This window comes from Camelina sativa, chromosome 18, assembly GCF_000633955.1.
Source record: "Camelina sativa cultivar DH55 chromosome 18, Cs, whole genome shotgun sequence".
NCBI lineage: Eukaryota > Viridiplantae > Streptophyta > Magnoliopsida > Brassicales > Brassicaceae > Camelina > Camelina sativa.
The window spans coordinates 16,604,857-16,627,924 of record NC_025702.1 but is presented as its reverse complement, the minus strand read 5'-3'; the positions used below and the strand labels follow the sequence as shown (position 1 = coordinate 16,627,924).

The 23,068-nt window shown below is 38.7% G+C and overlaps 6 protein-coding genes, 1 long non-coding RNA gene and 1 pseudogene across 10 annotated transcripts in view; 4 read left to right on the top strand and 4 right to left on the bottom strand.

Annotated features, from left to right (window-relative positions):
• On the bottom strand, positions 198 to 3,983 carry LOC104763582 (probable LRR receptor-like serine/threonine-protein kinase PAM74). Of its 2 annotated transcripts, XM_019239953.1 has the most exons (13): positions 3,902 to 3,983; positions 3,276 to 3,810; positions 2,658 to 3,133; positions 2,398 to 2,542; positions 2,244 to 2,315; positions 2,076 to 2,147; positions 1,915 to 1,983; positions 1,651 to 1,820; positions 1,371 to 1,591; positions 1,140 to 1,266; positions 976 to 1,041; positions 703 to 892; positions 198 to 600 (listed from the first exon to the last, which is right to left on the bottom strand). In XM_019239953.1, the coding sequence occupies exons 1-13, from the start codon at positions 3,981 to 3,983 to the stop codon at positions 198 to 200; spliced, it is 2,628 nt and encodes an 875-aa protein (XP_019095498.1). The 2 variants fall into 2 exon arrangements, with proteins under 2 accessions (XP_019095498.1, XP_010483604.2); XM_010485302.2 differs by lacking the exons at positions 1,651 to 1,820; positions 1,915 to 1,983; positions 2,076 to 2,147; ... (3 more) ...; positions 3,276 to 3,810; positions 3,902 to 3,983 and having other exon boundaries at positions 1,419 to 1,511.
• Positions 4,505 to 9,515, bottom strand: LOC104762079 (annotated as a pseudogene).
• Positions 9,871 to 11,071, top strand: LOC104762078. Of its 2 annotated transcripts, XR_763360.1 has the most exons (3): positions 9,871 to 10,093; positions 10,273 to 10,315; positions 10,781 to 11,071. It is a non-coding gene; the product is annotated as an uncharacterized LOC104762078 (long non-coding RNA). The 2 variants fall into 2 exon arrangements; XR_002036430.1 differs by lacking the exon at positions 10,781 to 11,071 and having other exon boundaries at positions 10,273 to 10,319.
• LOC104762077 (dnaJ homolog subfamily B member 9-like) lies at positions 11,597 to 13,818 on the bottom strand. 2 transcript variants are annotated; one of them, XM_010485299.1, is made up of 5 exons: positions 13,460 to 13,818; positions 12,975 to 13,140; positions 12,572 to 12,604; positions 12,356 to 12,450; positions 11,597 to 11,965 (listed from the first exon to the last, which is right to left on the bottom strand). In XM_010485299.1, exons 1-5 carry the CDS (start codon positions 13,787 to 13,789, stop codon positions 11,741 to 11,743), a joined length of 849 nt encoding a protein of 282 aa, XP_010483601.1. In that variant the 5' UTR covers positions 13,790 to 13,818; the 3' UTR covers positions 11,597 to 11,740. The 2 variants fall into 2 exon arrangements, with proteins under 2 accessions (XP_010483601.1, XP_010483602.1); XM_010485300.1 differs by lacking the exon at positions 12,572 to 12,604.
• LOC109130435 (pentatricopeptide repeat-containing protein At5g59600) lies at positions 13,842 to 15,691 on the top strand. The gene has a single exon (XM_019239956.1). It carries the CDS (start codon positions 14,068 to 14,070, stop codon positions 15,670 to 15,672), a length of 1,605 nt encoding a protein of 534 aa, XP_019095501.1. The 5' UTR covers positions 13,842 to 14,067; the 3' UTR covers positions 15,673 to 15,691.
• On the top strand, positions 16,577 to 18,661 carry LOC104762076 (UDP-glycosyltransferase 76E2). The gene is made up of 3 exons (XM_010485298.2): positions 16,577 to 16,663; positions 16,965 to 17,470; positions 17,554 to 18,661. Exons 1-3 carry the CDS (start codon positions 16,587 to 16,589, stop codon positions 18,426 to 18,428), a joined length of 1,458 nt encoding a protein of 485 aa, XP_010483600.1. The 5' UTR covers positions 16,577 to 16,586; the 3' UTR covers positions 18,429 to 18,661.
• LOC104762075 (UDP-glycosyltransferase 76E1-like) lies at positions 19,372 to 20,979 on the top strand. Its single transcript, XM_010485297.2, has 2 exons — positions 19,372 to 19,921; positions 19,997 to 20,979. Exons 1-2 carry the CDS (start codon positions 19,444 to 19,446, stop codon positions 20,881 to 20,883), a joined length of 1,365 nt encoding a protein of 454 aa, XP_010483599.1. The 5' UTR covers positions 19,372 to 19,443; the 3' UTR covers positions 20,884 to 20,979.
• Positions 22,713 to 23,068, bottom strand: part of LOC104762074 (transcription factor BOA-like) — a 1,678-nt gene continuing 1,322 nt past the window's right edge. The window contains exon 2 of the mRNA XM_019239973.1: positions 22,713 to 22,995. Coding sequence (XP_019095518.1) covers positions 22,871 to 22,995 — 125 coding nt within the window. The 3' untranslated portion in view covers positions 22,713 to 22,870. The remainder of the gene's footprint in view (positions 22,996 to 23,068) is intronic.

The following is a 23,068-nucleotide window of genomic DNA, read 5'->3' as shown; positions in this document are numbered from 1 at the left end:
TTTTTTTTTTTCTTAAGTGAAAGTAATGGCCAATACACACATACAACGAATGAAAACATCACTAACAGAGAATATGATCTTGACATGTAGATGATCATCATCAAAGCTAAGAATGACCAGGTTTACATATTCCTTTTTACACAGTCATGTCAAGTGCCCAACGTACAATTAGCATGGTTTGTTACTTGGAGCACAAATTATCTTGCACTGGGAAACATCTCTGTGTCAAAGCTCATGCTCATTTTGATAGAACTCTGAGACTCCATCTTCGCATTTTCCCCCGAGTTTTCAGACACAAGACACTCTTTTAGTTCGGTTACAACTTGAGACATGTCTGGTCGTCTTGCTGAAGACTGATTCGCACATGACATTGCTAGCTCAATAGCTCTCCATACAGAACGTGAGTTGTAATCTCCGTGTAGTTTTGGATCCATGATCCTAGTAATATCTCCTCGGTTAAGCTCAAACCTCACCCATTCTGTTATGTGAGGCTTTTCGCGGGTTTGGTCAATCACTGATTGGTTTGTGATCATTTCTAATAACACTATCCCGAAGCTGTACACGTCGCTCTTCTCACTCAACCGACTTGTATGGTAATATCTACCAAGTCAAGAACATGATTAAGTTATTATACCCTTCAACCATTGACGAATCAAAACATGAATTTGTAATGGTAACTAATTAGTAATTAATAATACTTACTCAGGATCAAGGTATCCAAGAGTACCAACAACCATTGTCGAAACATGAGATTCACCTCCAACTGGAAAAGATCTCGACATCCCAAAATCAGCAAGCTTGGCTTTGAACTGCTCGTCCAACAATATGTTTGTAGTTTTGACATCTCTATGAACCATCGGTGGTGTGCATCCAGAATGTAAATATTCCAATCCTATATTCAAAGTATTTGTCCTATTTTAATCCACTTGAAGGGCAGTCATATTAGTTACATATGTTTAGGTAATTAGTACTAACCTAGTGCAGCCTCCAAAGCTATTCTTAGCCTATTGCGCCAGCTGATAATTGGCTTGGTGTCTTTTCCTGGTACATATTAGATCTTTATATCATCATCTTGAACCTTAATGCTAATAAACAGAGTAAAATTAAACCAATAGAAAACGCCACTTTTTTAAGTTTACCAGATAGATGTTGTCTTAAATCTCCATTGGGCAGAAACTCGTAGATGAGAGCCAAGTGATCTCCATCATCGCAGTATCCGACGAGGCTTACCAAATTCGTATGGTGAACTCTCAAAAGAAGATCAACCTATCCATCCATCGGAAAAAAAACCACAAAATACATATGCTAGCTTCTGATGATAAAGATAAACCATTAAAATATTAAAAAGATATGCATTATGCATACTATACCTCTGCCTTGAATTGCTTATAGCCTTGAGTTGATGATTGAGAGAGCACTTTAACAGCTACATGTTCAGAACCATTTAGAATACCGTGGCAGACGATACCGAATCCACCTTTTCCTAATACTGTTTCCAAGTTGTTCGTCATTTCCACAACCTCTGAGTAAGTAAACCTTCTCTTTGTTGGGCTCCTTGGTGTTTGTAGAGCTGTAGGGTAAAGAAAGTATACTCATAACATTTTTCTATATATATCTCTTTAATTTGATGAGAGGTCTCCTAAAATTTACCTTCCGTAGTCAATGGTTTTTTATTTCTGAGTACAAGAAAAATGATCAATATAACAATGATGATGGCCACAGAAACAACTGATACAACAATCGCCATTGGAAATTCCTTGATGTTATTAGGTGGTTTTGTAGGCGAAACAGAGGGGAAAAGCTTAGGATTTCCTTTAATCCTGCAAGAAGACATGTGTTGTTTCAGGACACTAAATGCACCAAAAGGGTTGTGGATTTAAGAGCAGGTTGGAAAAATTGTGGGAAGTTACATACAATAATTCTAGCCCTTTCCTTCGAAGAGATTGAGGTATTGAACCATTAAGATCGTTTCCTCTTAGGTTTCTGCATAAAAAGGATCAATCTTGATATATATACATGAACATGGTCCATGGTGGAATTTGATTAGCATTAGAAATATAGGTTACGAAACTTACATGAACCGCAACGATTTCATGTTGCCTAGAAACTCCGGTACCCCTCCAGTCAAATTATTATACGACAAGTCCCTAATGTTTGTACCAAAAGAAAGGGGTAGGTCATCCAACTTGTTTCCATAGACGTGACACACTTTTATAACTTCAATTAGCAATGCAAATACTTACAGTTTAACTAACTGCGTTAGATTTTGAAGGCCAGCTGCTATCGTTCCATTTAACCCGCTTGAAGACAAGTTTCTGGATGATACGTCCAAAACATGATTACCAACACAGTTTTGAAAAGTTTATGCGTGTGTGTGTGTGTGATGTTACGACTTACAAAGAAGTGATTCTTGGTGGTGTAGACATATTAATGCTGCAACAGTTCAAACCGTCCCATACATACTCTTGAGGGACGCATGGATCTCCTTGCCAGCTAATTCTACTCAATCCGTATGTTGCTTCGATATTTGTTATAGCAAGCACTAATACAACAAAGTTGAATGATGTCATCAAAATTAGCCTATGATATGTTTTTTTCAACTGTAAATGGAGCTTAAAATGCATAACACTATAAATTAAAGCTTAAAGTTAACGTACCGTCACTTTCATTTGTTCCCGCTTGTGGAAACTCGACAACTGTGAAAACTTCAACAGCGTTAAGTATAGGAGGAAGTGTTGAATTTACAGTTTTTACCAACTCGAAAATGCACTTCCCTCCAGTGCAAGTCATTGGGTTTATTGTAGGCCAAGTAAGTAACTTAAGCTTTGGAGGAATGATATTGTCGCCAAAATTATTCCCATCCCAGAACAAGTCAAATTCCCTGGTATCATTGCTACCTAAATCTTGCAACTCAGCGAAGTGACTGTACACGTAAAACTGCTCTTTAGGATTATCCGAACGCCAAACAAACCTCAATGGCGCACTTGAATTTCTAGGCGTGGCAGCCTCTTCGAGTGTATCTTTCGGTGGAAAATAATCGTTTCTATTGTCGACAAGGAGGCTAGTCGAAAGCTGGATCCAATACGAGATCGTAAATGCACCCCATCGACGATCATAGATATCAGTTGGGTACCTACAAAGAAAAAAATGGTTTACATTATATCATAGATATGAAATGTTACAATCTTTCCTCTTAGTTGAGAACAGAGAACAAAACAGAGCAAACAAAAAAACAGAAAGAGGTAATTTAATTATGTTAACGTTGACTAACTAACCGTATAGATCCAGTTTTCCCGTGGAAATAATTACGAGTGAAGAGCTTCAAGGAACCGGACTTTGTGACATAAGCATCGTTGTGCAGCGGCCGTAGTTCCAAGGCAGATATTAGCGGTGTGGTCGTCCCATTCTTTACAAGACATATCTGCAACGAGTTTGATGTTGAAACGTGAAGGAGCTCAACAAATGTGCCACTCGAAGATTTTACCAAATCTATTGGCGTCCACAGATTAGGACCTAGATGCAGTTCAAACTGCGGGTTAGTTTTAAGGCCGTCGTAGTTTCCGTATATGAATGTGGCCCTGATCAAATATCTCCTGTCCTTCTCAACGTTCAAATTATAGCAGTTCCGCTTCCCTTCCGGAAAATATCTCATCGTCTTGTGTGGCTCAAGAAACTCAAGAGTTGTATTGATTTTACCAATTTGACCAGTCTTGATGAACTTTGCATCTGATGAGAACCTTAATCCGGTTGATCCCTCGGTATAAGGAGACAGTTCAGTATCAGGTAGCCCGCAATCCAAACTGATGAATCCTGGTGAGAGAGAGAGAGAGACATGTAAGAGTTAATTTAGTAATGGTAAAAGATGGATAAAACATAAGTTGTATGTAATATATAAACGTACCTAGTTGATCCTGAGCTTGAACAAGATGAGAAATGGCGAAAGATCCCAACAACACCAGCAAAAAACAACAAGAATTCTCCATAATGACTTACTTTTTCAAGCACAACGCCCCAAGTTGTGTGAGTGACTTGGTGCATATATATATAAACAAGAATGGAAGTGGAAAGAAAGTCTTTTCGATGACAAACTCTGGCAACGTGAGAAGACGTCTGATTGGGCCAAAACAAAGTCAGTGAAACGAATGAGTCAATGTGTTTTCTATTATCACAATGGAAGGAATAAAGAATTAAGAGGAAAAAGTAGTACATCACACTAACCAACTTGGTTTAGGGTCATTGACAACACAACCAACATTTTTTAGTTTCTTGGTCAGAAAATAAGTAATTCGAAAGGAACCTATCAAATCAATAACAGGGTAAAGAATGCTGAGAGAGAGCAAGTAGACTGAAACACCACAGCCTTTGACATCTTACATTCACAAGAACAACTTCCAGCGCACAATCATAGACAAAAAGAAAAAATTCAATAAACTTCTCTTAAAAGCAAAGAGTAGTAATAATCAACTTCAACTCTGATTATATCCAAAGAGACGTAGGTCAATGAGAAATTGTTGAACTTTTTTGGAAATTTTACAAGTCGTTATATTATACAGAAATAGTAGCATACAATTCAAAACTTTTAAAAAATCACCACGAAAGAAAAATTAGAAATCGCAATTAATCCATCTTGCCATAAGCAACATCGCCAGAGTTCAAGCTCACTAGTCACCTCAGTAGAACGCTGAGAGCCCATGCCTATCCACTGATTCGATGATCAAAGCAAAAATGACTGCTTCGTGTTACATATGTTACACGGACGTGCCTAGTCCAATAACCCCAACTAATCATCTGGCATGGCTGTGTTACTTGCAGCACATACTATCTTGCCCTGGGAAACATCTCAGTATCATAGCTCATGCTCACTTCAGGGGATCTCTGAAGGTCCATTTTCATATTTCCTCTTGCATTTTCAGACACAAGACATTCTTTCAGTTCATTAGCAACTTGGGACATGTTTGGTCGGTTCACAGAAGAAGGATTTGCACACGACATTGCCAGTTCAAGAACTCTCCATACTGAACGAGAGTCGTAATCCCTGTGCAAGTTTGGATCCATGATCTTAGTAATATCTCCTCGGTTAAGCTCAAACCCAACCCAGTGTGATATGTGAGATTTTTCACGGGATTGGTCAATCACGGGTTGGTTTGTGATCATCTCCAACAACACAATTCCAAAGCTGTACACATCGCTCTTCTCACCCAGTCGAGTTGTCTGGTAATATCTGCACGGCAAAGAACCACATGGTTATACTCTCTAACCAAAATATTAAGAGCAAAATAACAACTCACTTTCAGCACATTGTAATGGTAATTAACGATACTTACTCAGGATCAAGGTATCCAGGAGTCCCAGCAACCACAGTTGAAATATGTGTTTCACCTCCAACAGGGAAAGATCTTGAAAGTCCGAAATCGGCAAGCTTAGCCTTTAACTGGTCGTCCAACAATATGTTTGTAGTTTTTATATCTCTATGTACAATTGGTGGTATGCATCCAGAATGTAAATATTCCAATCCTATTCAAAGAAGTTATTATTTCTTAATCCACCATAAGGAAAGTCATCCTAAGCTATACTTTATGGGATAAGCTTAGTACGAACCTAGTGCAGTCTCTAGAGCTATTCGTAGCCGATTGCCCCAGTTGATAAATGACCCACCTCGCTTTCCTGTATATAGGATCCTTTAGATCCTTCTGAACCTTAAACATTATAAATATAGTCTAGGTACTCAAATCATGAAGAACTATAAGGTTACCGGATAGATGTTCTCTTAAGTCTCCATTAGGCATAAACTCGTAGATAAGAGCCAAGTGATCTCCTTCATCGCAATATCCAACGAGGCTCACCAAATTTGTATGGTGAACTCTTAGAAGAAGATCGACCTAATCATTCATGAGAAATAAAAACAAGAGATAAACGTAAGGTTGTGATGCTTGAGATGATCATAAGTTATTTAGAAGATTCTCCATACCTCTGCCTTAAAATGCCTATAGCCTTGACTTGATGATTGAGACAGGACTTTAACAGCTACCTGTTTGGAACCATTCAGGGTACCATGACACACGACACCAAATCCTCCTTCCCCTACAACTCTTTGGAAATTATTCGTCATTTTCATAACCTCTGAATAAGTAAACCTTCTCTTTTTCGTCCCGATTGATTGCTCAGATGAATTATCATATAAATCATTCACCGTTGGCGTACTCAGTGGAGGTTGTAGGGCTATAGAGAAAGAAAAAAAGTAAGGTATGTAAGAAGAAACTATTTTTCATCAATTTTTTTTAGTTCCTTGATTTGATGAGAGATCTCCTGCAAATTACCTTCCGCAGTAGAGGGCTTTTTCTGATTGAGAACAAAAATAAGAACCAACACAGCAACGATTGTGGCCACAGATGCAACTGATGCAACAATTACCACAGGAAATTTCCGCTTGGAGTTTTCTGTGCAGGAGCCAGAGAGACAAAGCCTTGGGTTTCCTTCAACTCTGCAAGAAGAAGGGTGTTGTTAAACACATTAGTTCACAAAAGGGCTGTGGATAATAACTGCGGAATTTTAAAGAGTATGTTGGAAGTTTCTTAGTTCTTACAGTAACTCTAGTCCATTTCTTTGAAGAGCTTGAGGAAGGGAACCATTAAGATCGTTGCCGCTTAAATTTCTGATAAAGAAGAGCAATCTTCATGCATAAAGACACATGACCAAAAATGGAATGTAAAGTAAAAGAAGATATACTGAGCAACTTACATGATCACCAACGATTTCATCTGGGCTAGAAATTCTGGTATCACTCCAGTCAGTGTGTTATTTGACAAGTCCCTAAAATGTTATTCCCAAAATAAAGGACCTTTATTAAAGGTCGATAGGTTTACTCCCATTGAAAATATACCACTACATACACCGGACATACTTACAGTTTTTCTAGCTGTGTAAGGTTTTGAATAGCGGCCGCTATGGTTCCAGTTAATCCACTTGAAGACAAGTTTCTAGTGATTCAAAGCATTGTCAGTAACGTATCTTGAAGAGAAAAGTGTATGTGTGTGTGTGTGTGTCATCATACGACTTACAAGGAAGTTATTCGTGGAGGTATAGAGATATCTGTGTTGCTACAGTTCAACCCGTCCCACACATACTTTTGAGGAACGCAAGGATCTCCTTGCCACCTGATTCTAGTCAATCCATAGGCAGCTTCGATATTTTTAACAGCAACCACTGGTGTGAAGTTCAATGATGTGAGGAATGACAGGTGAAATTTTAGTTTTTGAAACAGACCTTATCTGCTAAACAATGAAGATTAGTAACATACCGTCATTTTCATTTGTTTCCGATTGTGGAAATTGGATAACTGTGTAGATCTCAAGAGCGTTAAGTAGAGGAGGCAGAGTAGATCTTGACGTTTTTATTAGCTGGTAACTGCATTTTCCTTCTTTGCACGTCTCCGGAGAAGTATTATAGATAGTATCTGTCACTAACTTTGCAGGGATGAAAGCTTCGGTAACAACAACTCCATCCCATAAATATGTCAAATTCCCTGGTAGCGTTACTCTGTTAATCTTGTATCTCAGCGAAGTGGCTGTACAAGTAATACTGGTCAGCAGGACTATCAGATGTCCAACTGATTGTCAATGGCGCGCTAGCATTGGAAGGTGTGGCAGCCGTTACAAAAGCCTTTTTTGGTGGATTATAATTACTGTTGTCATTGCTCACTTGAAGAGTGGTGGAAATTTGGGTCCACCCCGTTAAAAAGTAATTATGCCATCTGCGATCATAAATATCGTCCGGATACCTAAGTTGAGCAAAGGTTGTATTAGCCTTGGACAAGAAAAGGAATGTTAAAAACAAAGTATACATAGGAATATAGACTCCACCACAGTTAAATAAAAAAACACTTACCGTAGAAAGCCATCTGTCTTGTTGAGATACATCCGAACAAGAAGATTCAGAGAACCTGACTCTGTCTGATAAGAAGAATTATTTCCCAATGGCCGTAATTCCAATGCTGAGATCAAGGGTGTAGTTGTCCCATTCTTAACAAGACAAACCTGCAATGAGTTTGATGTTGGAGTGTGAAGGATCTCCTCTATTGTACCATTCACAAACTTTTGCAAATCTATAGTTGCCCACAAATTAGGTCCTAGATGCAGATCAAATATCGGGTCGGAGTTAAGGCCGTCGTAATTCCCATAAATGAAACCAGCCCTGATCAAATATTTCCTACCCTTGTCAACACTCAGGCTATAGCAGTTCCTTCTCTCATCTGGAAAATATCTCAGCCTCGTGTACGGCTTCAGGTAGTCATTCTCCATACTGGCCTGGATTTTACTACTTTTACCAGTTTGGATGAATTCAGCATCAGAAGAAAACCGTAGTCCGGTTACTGACTCAATATAAGAAGACGGTTCACTCACAGGTAACCCACAATCCAAACTGATAAACCCTGGTAAGAGAGTGAAGAAAATCAAAAGCAAGATCAGGTACAGACATGACTGAGACTCGAAACATTAAGGAGAAGTAGATGCATATATACATATAAACCAGTAAGATGTGTGGATACCTAGTTGATCCTGAGCTCCAACACTACGAATAATGGCAAAAGCTCCTAATAGAAGCAGCAAAGGCCAACAAGGACTATTCATATCCATATCCATAGCTTTTAGATATCAAAACATTACTAATGCCAGAGTTTGAGTGAAACAGCGTATAAATAGAGTAAACCCAAGAAACAAGCCAAGCCTTAGCCTCTGACAACATGGCAAGATGTCCTGAGTTTTGAAATTTTCAAAAAAGAAAAAAAAAAGTCAATGAAACGAATGAGTAAATGATTTTTCTATTGCAACTTCACGATTACGAACTTGGTTAGGGAATTGGCCTTAAGAATACATCTAACTACAGTTTCTTGGTCAGAAAATAGGCAACTTGTGTGTATTCAAGAGAATGTGTCAATCACAGGTTTTGCAGTCATCACTCTTTAGCGCATTAGATAAAAAAAATTACACAAAGAGAGAGAGAGAGAGCAAAAGATTTGACATTTAAGTGGTCATTGACTTGTATTGAAAGCATATTTTGGCGTCTTCATCGACAAGAACAGCTTCGAATTACAAAGCAGAGGATTCACAATTATCAATGCTGATTATTATTATATCTAAAGTGAAGTTGAGACAACACATGAACAAACAAATTCCAGTAACAAAGACGCCATTATCAGATACATCCAAAATCAGAACCCATTTAAATAAAGTTGCAATTTTTCAGTCATATCATAAACTTAGAATCACCTCTTCCGGCCATGACTCTGAGAGAATTTTGAGAGACCCATCTCTTTCAGCCGGCGTCGAACGGCCCAATAGCTACTGTAAGGAGGACGAATGTGGCGAATCTCCGGCGATAAATCGGCCATATACGGCAGAGAAATCTTCCGCAGCGAGAAGGACGGCGATTACGATGAGACCTTATCATCGGCGATTTGAGAACGCGATTGACGATTTTGGAGTGCTGGAAACGCAGTCGCAGTAGTGCGCGTTTCAAACGCAACGGTCAGTATATATATATATATATATATATTTTTTTTTTTTAACGGTCAGTATATTTTATACTGACCGGTATATAAAATATAACGGTCAATATATTTTTGAGACTCAAATGGTGGATATGCGAGCATGATAACTTATATGCTGTTCTATATCGCCATGAATCTAGGAACTTTTGCTTGCATTATATTATTTGGTCTACGTACCCGAACTGATAACATTCGAGATTATGCAGGATTATACACAAAAGATCCTTTTACAAAGGATGCAAAAAAATAATAGTTTTGGGCCAGAGATGGATTTTTTGGGCCCCTTATACAAAATGAATTCACGGATCCATTATCAAATCAACCTATCAGTCATCATCTGTCGTCACTTTCATCTCTGTCTACGCGAAGCAGTCCCGACTCACCAGAAACCAAACTTTGAGAGAAGACTAAAGAGAGAAAGAGAGATGAGGTTGTTTGATCCGTGGCCAGTGTTCTTCAAGAGGGAATGGAAACGTTGTTGGCCGTTTCTCACTGGATTCGCCGTCACCGGCGTCCTCATCACCAAGCTCACGGCTGGATTCACTGGTATGTCTCTTCAGATCTGACCGATCTTCTATACATATGAAAGAGCTAATCTCTAATCGATCGGTATTTATAGAATCGGATCGGATATATTGATGTGTTATTGTGTCTCGGTTTTGATTGTTGGATCACTTTGTTGTAGAAACCCTAATTTATGTAAATGTGTTTTGATTCATTTGCAGAGGAAGACGCCAAGAACTCCAAGTTTGTCCAACAACACAGGCGGTAATGTCTTTAGATTTTTCGATGTTTCAATTATATTTTACGTTTTGTATTGGTTCTCTGCATCTGTTGATTGAATCATATGAAAATATTTTCATTTCGTTCAAATTTCTGAGAATTTGTTTGGTATGTTTGTAATTTTCATCAATCGTAATTCATGATTTGGTATCTGGTTTTGTCCAATAGACCTATACCTATAATGTTGTATGAAATGAAATATTTTGACTTGCATTTATCTAAAATCTCAATGTGTAATGTTCGATTTGTCTGCATCTGTTTCTTGAGCCATTTTAGTTCTGTAGATATGGTAATACTTGATGCATTATGAGCCATACTCGATTTTTCCCACTTCATTCAGATCAGATTAACTAAGTGTGTTTGAATCAGACTCTTGTAATTACAAGAATCTCAGTGATTTCTCTGGATACTATTCTCTACGTTTGTTCATGATCTGTTTTCAAATCTCAGGTGATCTACTGTCGCGAATTGTTAGAGGCTGAGGAGGCCAAGTGTTCTGATGGAAACTACTGTGAGTGCCTCGGCTTTCAAACCTGTTCGAATAACATGAAAAGAGAGAATTGTAGACACTGTCAATTTCTCGTTTCCTTTTCTCTTCTGTTTTCACAACTCTTGAACAGTGCAAATTCTACTTTGTTGATCCGATTATTTCCTATATGTTTGATATGGATCTCATCTTCTCATTTTGTTCCCCCAATAAGAGTATATATGGTTAAGTAAACCTCCAGTTGAATGATCGAATCCACCAACAAGCTTTTGATTCCTAGCTGCACATGTTTTTGTATACCCTAGTCTTGTTTATTTGTAGTCATAATGTCAACTCCTGATTGCCGGTTCACCAATATCTGTTATACCGAGATTTGGATACTTGTTTAAGTCAAACCATAGGTTTCACTAAAACCGGATTATGAGCCAAGAGATTCACGGTTGTGGCAATGCTGTGTTGATTTTGTTTGAACTGAAATTTTGGCTATAGTTCACCATCATTAATCACAAATTTTATTACAAGAGTTGAGTAATCAACCATAAAACCAAGAATTTTAGGCATATTTAAGACAGCATTACTGAAAACATGAATCTAGAACTAGAACCAGTATTAACTAGTTAGAGAAAAACTAATACAGGTGGATTATGAATTGTGTCCAAGATGGCCGCAGGCAATGTTGCTTCCAGGAGGAGACCTACGCAAGAGATGGCGACAAAGGCGTGAGCTTGTTTACCAAACCGTAATAATGTGCATGAATGAAATAATTTGCATTCATGAAATAATATACTAGGAGATATACTTGCTTTCAAAAAATATATACTAATTAATATACTTTTGTTATACAACATGTAGGGAAAAAAATCTTTCACTGATAGAAAGAAACATCAGAGTATCAAACCACCAACTAAGAAAACTATTTGGGATTATTGCAAGCCAAGATCTTTCTTCAATTGAGCAAGAGTTGCTTCGATCTCATCAATATTGTCTTCTATACTGTTCTTTGTGCTATTATTGTTCCCTGACGATTTCTCAGTGGATGAGCCTTCTTCAAAATCAAATCTTTGTCCGTTTTTGCTTGATTCTTCATTGTCTTCGTCACTTATGTTAAGTTCTTTCTCAAGAAACTCCACAAATTCTTCCCCAATTTCCTGAGAGAAAAGAAAAAGAAACATGAGACTCAAAAGGAGCTAAAAACGGTTTTAGTTCTTAATCATCAGAACCGATTCTGTAAATTCCTCGATGGACGAACAGACTTCCCAGCGGAAAACAATATCAGTTTAGACTGATATTGATATTGTTTTCGAAATAAGTAAAACCAAATCAGAGGAAACAGGTTAGTATAGACTCTGTTTGTTCTATGGATTTTTTTGTATTGACGCTTACTACCATATAAACAATAAGGTTTTGAACACGGATTTTAGTAACAAAGTCTATTGAAGAAACAAGCAGATTAATTCATGAAAATTTCAAGTTTAAGCTCATATGTGAAACTCATCAACGACTCCTGGTTATCAGTATTTTGATATTATCGGGCTTACCCCTAGTTCTTCCCAAAGACTTTTTGGTTTTCCTTGTGAGGATGCACTAGCTTCCCAATTATTATACTCTTCTTGAAGATCTTTGAAGAAATCGCCTGCCAATACCACAAGAAGTGTGAGCCTCTAAATGAGTGACTAACTACAATACACAATGTTCTGTGCAAAAAAAAACAATCTTATGACAGAAAGAAGATAGATTTCACAGGTTGACTCTACCGACTGTTATTTGAACATCCCTCACGAATTCACCTGCATAGTAAAGTATGTTATGCATAAGATCACACTGACCTCAATCAACCTAATCCCCCAAAAGATGACAACACATTAGAGAGAGCACCGCACCACACTTCTAACCACAGTCACTAAAAGGAGCCTAGCATTCACAATAATTTATCAAACACTGAACATTCTCACAAATCCTATTTAGTATTGGTGTTGGAAACACTTTCTCAATGCTTCTACACTGTGCTCATACAAAAATTCTCTTCTCTAAATGATGTCAAGCCATAGTTTAGCATTAAGCTTCAAAGAGTCAGTTCCGATTTTACACAAAATGATCCTGATATGATTGTGATTCAATTACAAATATATGATGCTTTCAGGGGGTTAGGGTTTTTACCAAGTCCATAGAAATCTTCCTCGACTTGTCTGTCACTTTTTCGACTTGTTTGGCCCGTCGAGTATGAAGCACGACTACTCTCTGATCCGTACTTCCGCCGTGAGTCAGAGTTTATCAGGGTAGTGTATGCATGCTTTATTTTCAAAAACTTCTCTTGCGCATTTGCCTATAACACCAAAATCACCCAGAGGATGAACTATACTTTTCTTCCACAAAGGATAAAGACTAAGTAATATAAGTCCATCAACTAACTTCAAGTAGGTCTACAAAAGACACACATACACATGAAAGCACCATACAAAGTCCCAATTCCATGAATTTGTATATATATAGGACAAACGTGTAAGCATTGAAACATCCATACATAGTTCCAATTTCAAGAATTTGATTCTACATACAAAAACATCTAAGCAGCCATACATAGTTCCGTAAATTTTACAAAACATGAATTAATTCCAATGAAATAGAAACCGTAAAAAAGGTACCTCTTTATTAACATCTGGGTGATACTTGAGAGCAAGTTTACGGTAAGCCCTCTTTATATCTTGAGGAGTCGCAGACTGAGACACACCAAGAATCTCGTATGGAGAGACTCTAGCTCTAGGGACGATGATTCGACTTCTCCGTCTTTGAATACCACTCCGTTGTTTATAAAACGAAGAGAGACCAATGTCTCCACCATAGCAGCAGCACTTTGTTACAGGAAAACCCAGAAAATTTAACCGGTAAAGGAATGAAATTGGAGGAAGATGATGAGAAAGGAAGAAACTTTGTGGTGTTGGAGACAGAATCGAAGATGTTGCTGCTGCATACATAATTCTCTCTGCTTCATTCGATCGAATTCACCCTTTTCTGGACAATCAAATCCGGTTATTCGTTAACCGATCTTCCAATTTCCGGTTATTTCTTCTTAATCGTAACCTTATTCCGGTTCGTACCGTTTAATCTGGTATAATCGTTAACTCTGTTCTTACTTCTTCTTCGTTCTCTCTGTCCGATAAAATTTGGAGCTTTTTCATACTTCACTTACTGAAATCTTTACATCAATGATGCGGTTTATGAGAAATTTTGAAGCTTTGATTCTCATTCATCCATGATCAAGTTATCAGTAATACCTCGATCTTTTCGGTTATTGTCGATCGGTTCTTATGTCGAACTAATCGAAAACAACGGTCGAGATCGACTGCTTTCTGGAGGAAGAGTGCTTCATGCTCATCTTGTGACATCTGGGATTGCTCGGTTGGTGAAAACTGCAGCGAAGCTTGTGACTTTTTATGTTGAATGTGGGAAAGTAGCAGATGCACGGAAGGTGTTCGATGAAATACCCAAGAGAGATATTAGTGGATGGGTTGTCATGATTGGGGCTTGTGCTCGAAATGGGTTTTATCAGGAGGCTTTGGATTTATTCAGAGAAATGAATACAGAAGGTTTAAAGCTTGACGCTTTCATCGTTCCTAGTCTTCTTAAAGCTAGTCGCAATGTGCTTGATCAAGAATTTGGGAAGATGATACATTGTCTTGTGCTGAAGTGTTCGTTTGAATCTGATGCTTTTATAGTTAGCTCGCTTATTGATATGTATTCGAAGTATGGGGAGGTAGATAATGCGAGGAAGGTGTTTGATGATTTGGGTGAACAAGATTTGGTTGTGTTTAATGCTATGATCTCTGGTTATGCTAACAACAGTCAATCAGATAAAGCGTTGAACTTGGTGAAAGATATGAAACGAGTAGGAATAAAACCTGATATTATCACTTGGAATGCTATACTTTCAGGATTTGCGCATATGGGTAGTGAAGAACAAGTATCTGAGATTCTTGAGATGATGTGTTTGGATGGTCACAAGCCCGACGTTGTGTCCTGGACTTCCATAATATCAGGCCTTGTACATAATTTTCAGAATGAGAAAGCTTTTGATGCTTTTAAACAGATGTTAACTCATGGGTTTTATCCAAACTCAGCTACGATCACAACTCTTTTGCCTGCTTGTACCACACTTTCAAATATGAAGCACGGCAAGGAGATTCATGGCTACTCGGTAGTCACTGGACTAGAAGATCACGGTTTCGTTAGAAGTGCTTTGCTCGATATGTATGGCAAATGTGGTAACATATCAGAAGCAATGATCTTGTTTCACAAGACGCCAAAGAAGACAACTGTTACTTTCAACTCGATGATCTTCTGCTACGCAAATCACGGGCTTTCTGACAAAGCAGTTGAGCTATTTAATCAGATGGAAGCCACGGGTGAGAAACTAGACCACTTAACATTCACGGCCATCCTCACAGCCTGCAGCCACGCGGGGTTAACTGATCTTGGGAAAAAATTGTTCCATTCAATGCAAAACAAGTACAGAATCGACCCGAGATTGGAGCATTATGCTTGTATGGTGGATCTTCTCGGCCGAGCAGGGAAGCTTGTTGAGGCCTATGAGATGATCAAGGCTATGCAAATGGAGCCGGATTTGTTTGTGTGGGGTGCTTTGTTAGGTGCGTGTAGAAATCACGGGAACATGGAGCTTGCAAGGATTGCAGCAAAGCACTTAGCAGAGCTCGAACCTGAGAACTCAGGGAATGGCTTGCTTCTGTCCAGTTTGTATGCCAATGCTGGTAACTGGGAAAGTGTTGTCAGAATGAAGAAGATGATTAAGAGGAAGAGGTTTAGAAGGTTTCTAGGCAGCAGCTGGGTAGAAGCTGTTTGATCCTAATGCTCATTTTGGTTATAATCATCAAAACTGAGAGTAGGGAGTGACGAACTAACAAATTTGGGGATATGAAGGGAATCGAGGACGATGAAATTGGGAATGAAGCACCGCCCACATAAGGTATAGTAAATAGCGATAATCTTGAGTTTGCCCGATTCTGTGATGAGGTGCGAAAGCAATCCAAGGAGTTACATGATAACAGTGGTGTTTGGGATATTGATAAATTATGTATCTCACATGATCCTGATTTCGAAAGTTCTGTTTTGGATGGTGAGAACTTAAAGCCGGAATATTGGAGAACATCTGATGACAACGGCCTCTGTAGCATACTTGGTCTTTATTGTTACAATTTTCAGAATGGTACTGACTACAACTTTGAGTCTGTGAGCAGATCGTTGCCTCGTTGGTTCCCCAAGTTGTTCATTACATTTGCGGTGGTGAATCCATCAGAATATTCTCTACCCACTTTTGAGACGTGTGCAATTATAGTGGGAGTAGTTTTTGTGCAATGTGGAACGTAACAAAGGGGCGAAAGAGGATCATGAGTGGGATAATGAGGCCCGAGATGAATGGTACATAGGTGAATTACCCGAATGGTTTGTCTGATGATAATGATCGGAAAGAATGCTATGTGGTGAAGAATCAGAGTTGTAGGGCATGGCGGATGAGTGGTTGCATCTCTTCGTTGAGTTTGCATTTTACACGAAAGGGGATGGATTCTTTACACCGAACGATATTGCAGAATGTCTACCATTGGAGACTCAAAAGGTGGTTTTGGAAAGTCAAAAGATGGAACAGAACCGCATGAGAAGCTTAAGGCGGCAAATGCAATCTTTTACATAAGTTTTGAATGTTGAGATGATGTGGTAACAGGTGAGGTTGCTAACTATAGAGCGGTTGAACGAACGGCAATGGATGGTAAACCAGGACACATGCGCCTCGAGGTAAAATGTTGGAGGCTTGGAGCATCAAAATCAAGCCGAACAAGGTAATCACATTTAACTTTTATTATGAGGTTTGTCTTGTCAAATTCACAGTTGTAGCCAGTTGTCTTTTATTTATTTATCAGTATATATCTTATTGGACAAAGACAAAATGAAACTTTGATTTCTTCTGACTTTGAATCTGAATTTTTCTGTTTTTTTTTTTGTTTTTTTTATTACCCCAAATCATCAAATCTGAATATTCCATTTAGAGATAAACATAAAATATTGGAGACCAAAGAACAGGTCAGATCCGATCTGGTGAGATTCTGACCAAACATAACCATCTCTTTGAGCTTCTTCCAGTCCTAAAGAGGAGATGAAAAAAATGGAGGAAAAGCAAGTGCAGAAGAGAAGGATAGTGTTAGTTCCAGTTCCAGCTCAAGGTCATGTAACTCCGATTATGCAACTTGGGAAAGCTCTTTACTCCAAGGGATTCTCCATAACTGTTGTTCAGACACAGTGTAATCGAGTTAGCTCTTCCAAAGACTTCTCTGATTTTCATTTCCTCACCCTCCCAGATAGCTTAACCGACTCTGATCTCAAAAGCCTTGGAGCACTCCCGTTTATGCTCAAACTCAATCAACTCTGCGAGGAAAGCTTCAAGCACTGTATAAGTCAACTATTGCAGAAACAAGGTGATGATGATATTGCTTGTATCGTCTACGATGAGTACATGTACTTTTCCCAAGCTGCAGCTATGGCGTTTCAAATTCCTAGTGTCGTCTTCAGCACGACAAGTGCTACTGCCTTTGTCTGCCGCTCTGTTTTGTCTAAAGTCAATGCAGAGTCCTTCTTGCTCGACATGAAAGGTACTCAAGATTCTAGCTTTTGTATCTCAATTCAAATGCCCATTTAGTTAGATACACCAATACAAATGCTGTTCTCTCTGCAGATCCTGAAACGCGAGACAAAGTTTTTCCAGGGTTGGATCCTCTAAGATACAAGGACTTGCCTACTTCAGCATTTGGGCCATTAGAGAGTATTATCAAGCTCTACTGTAATGCTGTAAACATTCAAACATCTTCTGCTGTTATCATCAACTCAGCAAGCTGTCTAGAGAGCTCGTCTTTGGCACAGTTGCAACGAAAACTACAAGTTCCAGTGTATCCTATTGGCCCAGTTCACATTGCAGCGTCAGCGTCTTCTAGTTTACTAGAAGAGGACAGGAGCTGCATTGAATGGTTGGACAAGCAGAAACCAAGCTCAGTGATTTACATAAGCTTGGGAAGCTTGGCTCTAATGCAAACCAAAGACATGTTGGAGATGGCTTGGGGATTGAGTAACAGCAATCAACCTTTCTTATGGGTGATCCGACCAGGTTCTGTTCCCGGCTCGGAATGGACAGAATCCTTACCAGAGGAATTCAATAAGTTGGTTTCAGAAAGGGGTTACATTGTGAAATGGGCACCACAGATGGAAGTTCTCAGACATCCTGCAGTAGGAGGTTTTTGGAGTCATTGTGGATGGAACTCGACGCTAGAGAGCATCGGGGAGGGAGTTCCGATGATCTGTAGGCCTTTTACCGGCGATCAGAGAGTTAACGCGAGGTACATAGAGAGTGTTTGGAGAATCGGGGTTCTATTGGAGGGAGAACTGGATAAAAGAGTTGTGGAGAGCTCTGTGAAGAGGTTGACTGTGGATGCGGAAGGGGCAGATATGAGAAAGAGAGCCATTGCCTTGAAAGATAAGCTTGAAGCCTCTGCCAGAAGTGGAGGTTCCTCATGTAGCTCATTGGACGATTTTGTCAATTCCTTGACAACGCCGTGAAGATGAGATAGTCCCTGTCCAAAGCCAACAGTGTATCATAAGATATTCATTTAACATTATGACTCAAATGAATAAAAATGGAAGTGTAATATTTTTTCAGTGTGATTTTTGACAGTTGTCTCTAAATAGAAGAATTTCTTCTGCATTTGGAGACAGAAGCTGAGAAGCATTGTTTTGAGTTACACTCCCAAAACAGCAGGATAAGAGATAAGACCTTGTGCTTGTGCATTACAGTTTCTGCGACCAAATTTACTCACTAGAAACCCTTATAAGTTACTTCAGTTATTTTCATTTTTTTCACCATACCAAACAGATCAACTGACTCCAATCGGGGGCCACTTTGGTATCTGTTTTGATGGTCACAAACCCGACACTGTGCCCTGGAGATATCTGGCCTTTGTACATACTTTCTAGAATGATAATGCTTTTAATGCTTTTAAACAGATGCTAACACATCGATCCACACTCCAAGATTTACGGCTACTCGATCGGCCGGCAGCTTTTTTATGTTCAGACATGAAATTTCTATGCTAAAACTAACACAATAAAACTATCAAGAAAGAGGTGAAATAAATAAAGAAAAGGATAGAGATAGACTAACTTAGACATAAAATCAATATAGAAAATGACAAAAGGAAGACTTAAATGGGGCAGTTCACCTATAATAATATCTAGTATCTATCCTTAGAGATGGTGACCAATTTTGTCATTTTTATCTTCGAGGTTCTTTGTCCATTTTGTTAACTCCACGTGCTTCTTCTTTTGCTTCTCCTTTCACACAATGCTAAGAGCTTTCCCCAACCTCAGAATTTTTCCACTTAGGGATAAAAACAATATGTCGATGAGACCAATGTAACGGTTAACACATATCATATATCACGTGTCTATAAAAGATCACATCAGATCTGGTTTAAAGCATTTAAGCATCATTATGTCTCTTTGATATTTTTTTCCATTCATACGTTGAGAAAGAAAAAGAGAGAGAGAGAGAGAGACAAGACAAAAGAGATAAACTATGGAAGAAGTACGAGTTAAGAGAAGGATAGTGTTGGTTCCTGTCCCAGCTCAAGGTCATGTAACTCCGATTATGCAACTTGGGAAAGCTCTTTACTCCAAGGGACTCTCAATCACTGTTGTTCTCACACAATTTAACCGAGTTAGCTCTTCCAAAGACTTTTCTGATTTCCATTTCCTCACCATCCCGGGTAGCTTAACTGAGTCTGATCTCAAAAACCTAGGACCATACATGTTTTTGGTCAAGCTCAATCAAATCTGTGAGGGAAGCTTCAAGCAATGTATAGGTCAACTACTGGAGGAACAAGGTAATGATATTGCTTGTGTCGTCTACGATGAGTACATGTACTTCTCTCAAGCTGCAGTTAAGGAGTTTCAACTTCCCAGTGCCCTCTTCAGCACGACAAGTGCTACTGCTTTTGTCTGTCGCTCTGTTTTGGCTAGCGTCAACGCAGAGTCGTTCTTGCTCGACATGAAAGGTACTCAAGATTTTTTTTGATCCACAAATCCCATTCAGACAAACCAATCTAAATGCATGCTGTTTACTTTGGTAGATCCTGAAGTGTCAGACAAGGTATTTCCAGGGTTGGATCCTCTAAGGTACAAGGACCTACCAACTTCAGCATTTGGACCATTGGAGAGTGTACTCAAGGTTTACTGTGAGACTGTCAACATTAGAACAGCTTCTGCTGTTATCATCAACTCAGCAAGCTGTCTAGAGAGCTCCTCTTTGGCACAGTTGCAACGAAAACTACAAGTTCCAGTGTATCCTATAGGCCCACTTCACATTGCAGCTTCAGCGTCTTCTAGTTTACTAGAAGAGGACAGGAGCTGCATTGAATGGTTGGACAAGCAGAAACTAGGCTCAGTGATATACATAAGCTTGGGAAGCTTGGCTCTAATGCAAACCAAAGACGTTTTGGAGATGGCTTGGGGATTAAGTAACAGCAATCAACCTTTCTTATGGGTGATCCGACCAGGTTCTGTTCCCGGCTCGGAATGGACAGAATCCTTACCAGAGGAATTCAATAAGTTGGTTTCAGAAAGGGGTTACATTGTGAAATGGGCACCACAGATGGAAGTTCTCAGACATCCTGCCGTAGGAGCGTTTTGGAGTCACTGTGGATGGAACTCTACGCTAGAGAGCATCGGGGAAGGAGTTCCAATGATTTGTAGGCCTTATACGGGCGATCAGAAAGTTAATGCGAGGTACTTAGAGAGAGTTTGGAGAATTGGGGTTCAATTAGAGGGTGAGCTGGATAAAGGAGCTGTGGAGAGAGCTGTGGAGAGGTTGATTGTGGATGAAGAAGGAGCAGAAATGAGGAAGAGAGCCATTGACTTGAAAGAAAAGCTTGAAGCCTCTGTCAGAAGTGGAGGTTCCTCGTGGAGCTCATCATTAGAAGACTTTGTCAATTCCTTGAAAACGAAGAATTCCATGTAGTCTCTGTTCAAACTTCAAAGTCAAGATATTACCAGCAGAGATTTGTTTAGTATTATGAAGTAAAATGGCATCAACGGAATGGTATTTTAATTTTAACTTTTTAAAGTGCAGTTTTTAGCAGTTGTATAAATAAGAGCTTCTGCAATTAGAGACACTCAAACAGATGAAGAGCTTGCCGCTTCTCTATTAAAGTTACTTGAACTCTTTTAGTTTCTTCAAATATTTTCGCTTTGTCATCATACCAAACAGCTCGGGGTCAGTTTGGTTTCTGCTCTAAGATCCACAAAGACTTGTCAGGGAAGATTCAAGGAATGTTAAATTCGGTTGTTCTATCGTGAAAATCATGTTCTTTGCCAAAGCTGCTGAGCTTGCTAATGGTGGAAGGAGGTAAGAGTTCTGAAGGGAAGACCTCTCAGCTTCCAAAATTCTGTTAGGTCTTCATACAACTTGCGTTAGTAAACTTCGGTTAGGAAACTGTAGTAATTACGTACATAGTGATTTCACCCATAACTATTACTGAGAACAAATGGCTAAAAAGCCTCCATTGAAGAAACAAATTTGTCGGACGAAGCAGTATATGGGTGGAGATTCTATCTATCAACTTGGATTCTTAATAGAAGGAATCTATGCGCTGAATCAATTAAAAATTCGTGACGCTTTGAAAAAAAGAACACGAGTGACCGACATACATAAAAGTCATAACATAATGTTAGAATATGGTATGAACACAAACATCCATTGAATGAAACACAAACATGAAACATCCACTGAGTGAAACAAAAAGATGGGTGAAATTGAAAAGTGATCTTCTAACGGGACTCCATATTGGTCACAGAAATATTCTATGGATTCTCTCATCTATAATGCAGATTTATATATCTTTAATATATTTTATTTATCTACATCCAAAAATGAAAATTATATAGCTGACACTACTAACCCATTTTGGCCAAAGAGAGAGTAAAAAAAAAAAAAAAACACAAAACATTAGCTTATTGTTGAAATGTCACTTTCATCCTTATGGTTATATGACTTGGAGTTTATTAGTGTGTGACCACTGACCATGACCCTCCAACACAATCAAAAGATATTTTTCTTTAAGAAGGAGTAAAATGATAATAAATCAAAGAGGTATTTCTCAAAGTGAGGAAACATGAGGGTCTTGTCTGATGCTATCTTCATTATCCAAAGACAGATAACAATTAACAAACCGAACAAACTTGATGGGATGTCTTAGATTTAACAAGACTACAAGTGATGATAAGCAAAGAATGCTTTACCTACCTCATAAGAATGGAGACAGTGAAACTAATTCACTCATATATAGAAGGCTTCATTCTCCAATAACCCCAAGCTTCAACGCTATTTTTCTAGAATCATTTTCTATACAAATGCAATGAGGACTTGTGTGGGAAACTAAAATTCACGAGAACGTAGCGAATCAGAAAAGAAACCAGAAGCCAAGAACCTGTAACAAGAATTAATTAAGATCAAGAACTTGCTAAGATGAGTTAACTTAACATAATCAATCTACCTAAGGATTTTGACCAAACAACTATGAGAAATATCGAAAGTCATAGATAAGACTGTCTTCGTAAATAGGAACGAACATCAAAGAACATCAAAAAAAAAAGAAAAGAATATGTATCTCAAGACGGCTAATGACTATTTTTAGATACAGATCTGTTTATGATCTCTCTACGAGCTTACCAGAAGCTCACAGCAAATCTAGGTTACATTCAGTGTCAGCACCTGAAGAGTGAACTAGATTACAAAGTTCCACTCTGAAGAGTGTGTTATACATCAAATCTGTGTTTGTAACGTAATCCTCGAGAAACAACCTTTGAAATTAGGATTTAATCATCAAATTAAGGAACAAGGGCACAATAGCCATTATAGACAGAGGTTATATAACACAGTCCTCAAATAGTGTAAAAATTCTAACTTTACTTAAAAAAAGAAGCAGTACGAAAACAAGCTCACCTAATTACTTGTCATTCACGTCACCACCACCACCAACAGAAGGAGAGGTAACCATGGTTCCAAACCTATTCTGCTGCTGCATCATATACTGGTTTGATTCATTTCCATGGTCACGATACTGATGATATTGTCCTTGCATCATACCAACGTGATTCCCATAAACTGGCATCGGGATCATCGAAGGAACTCCTAATTTCCCGGT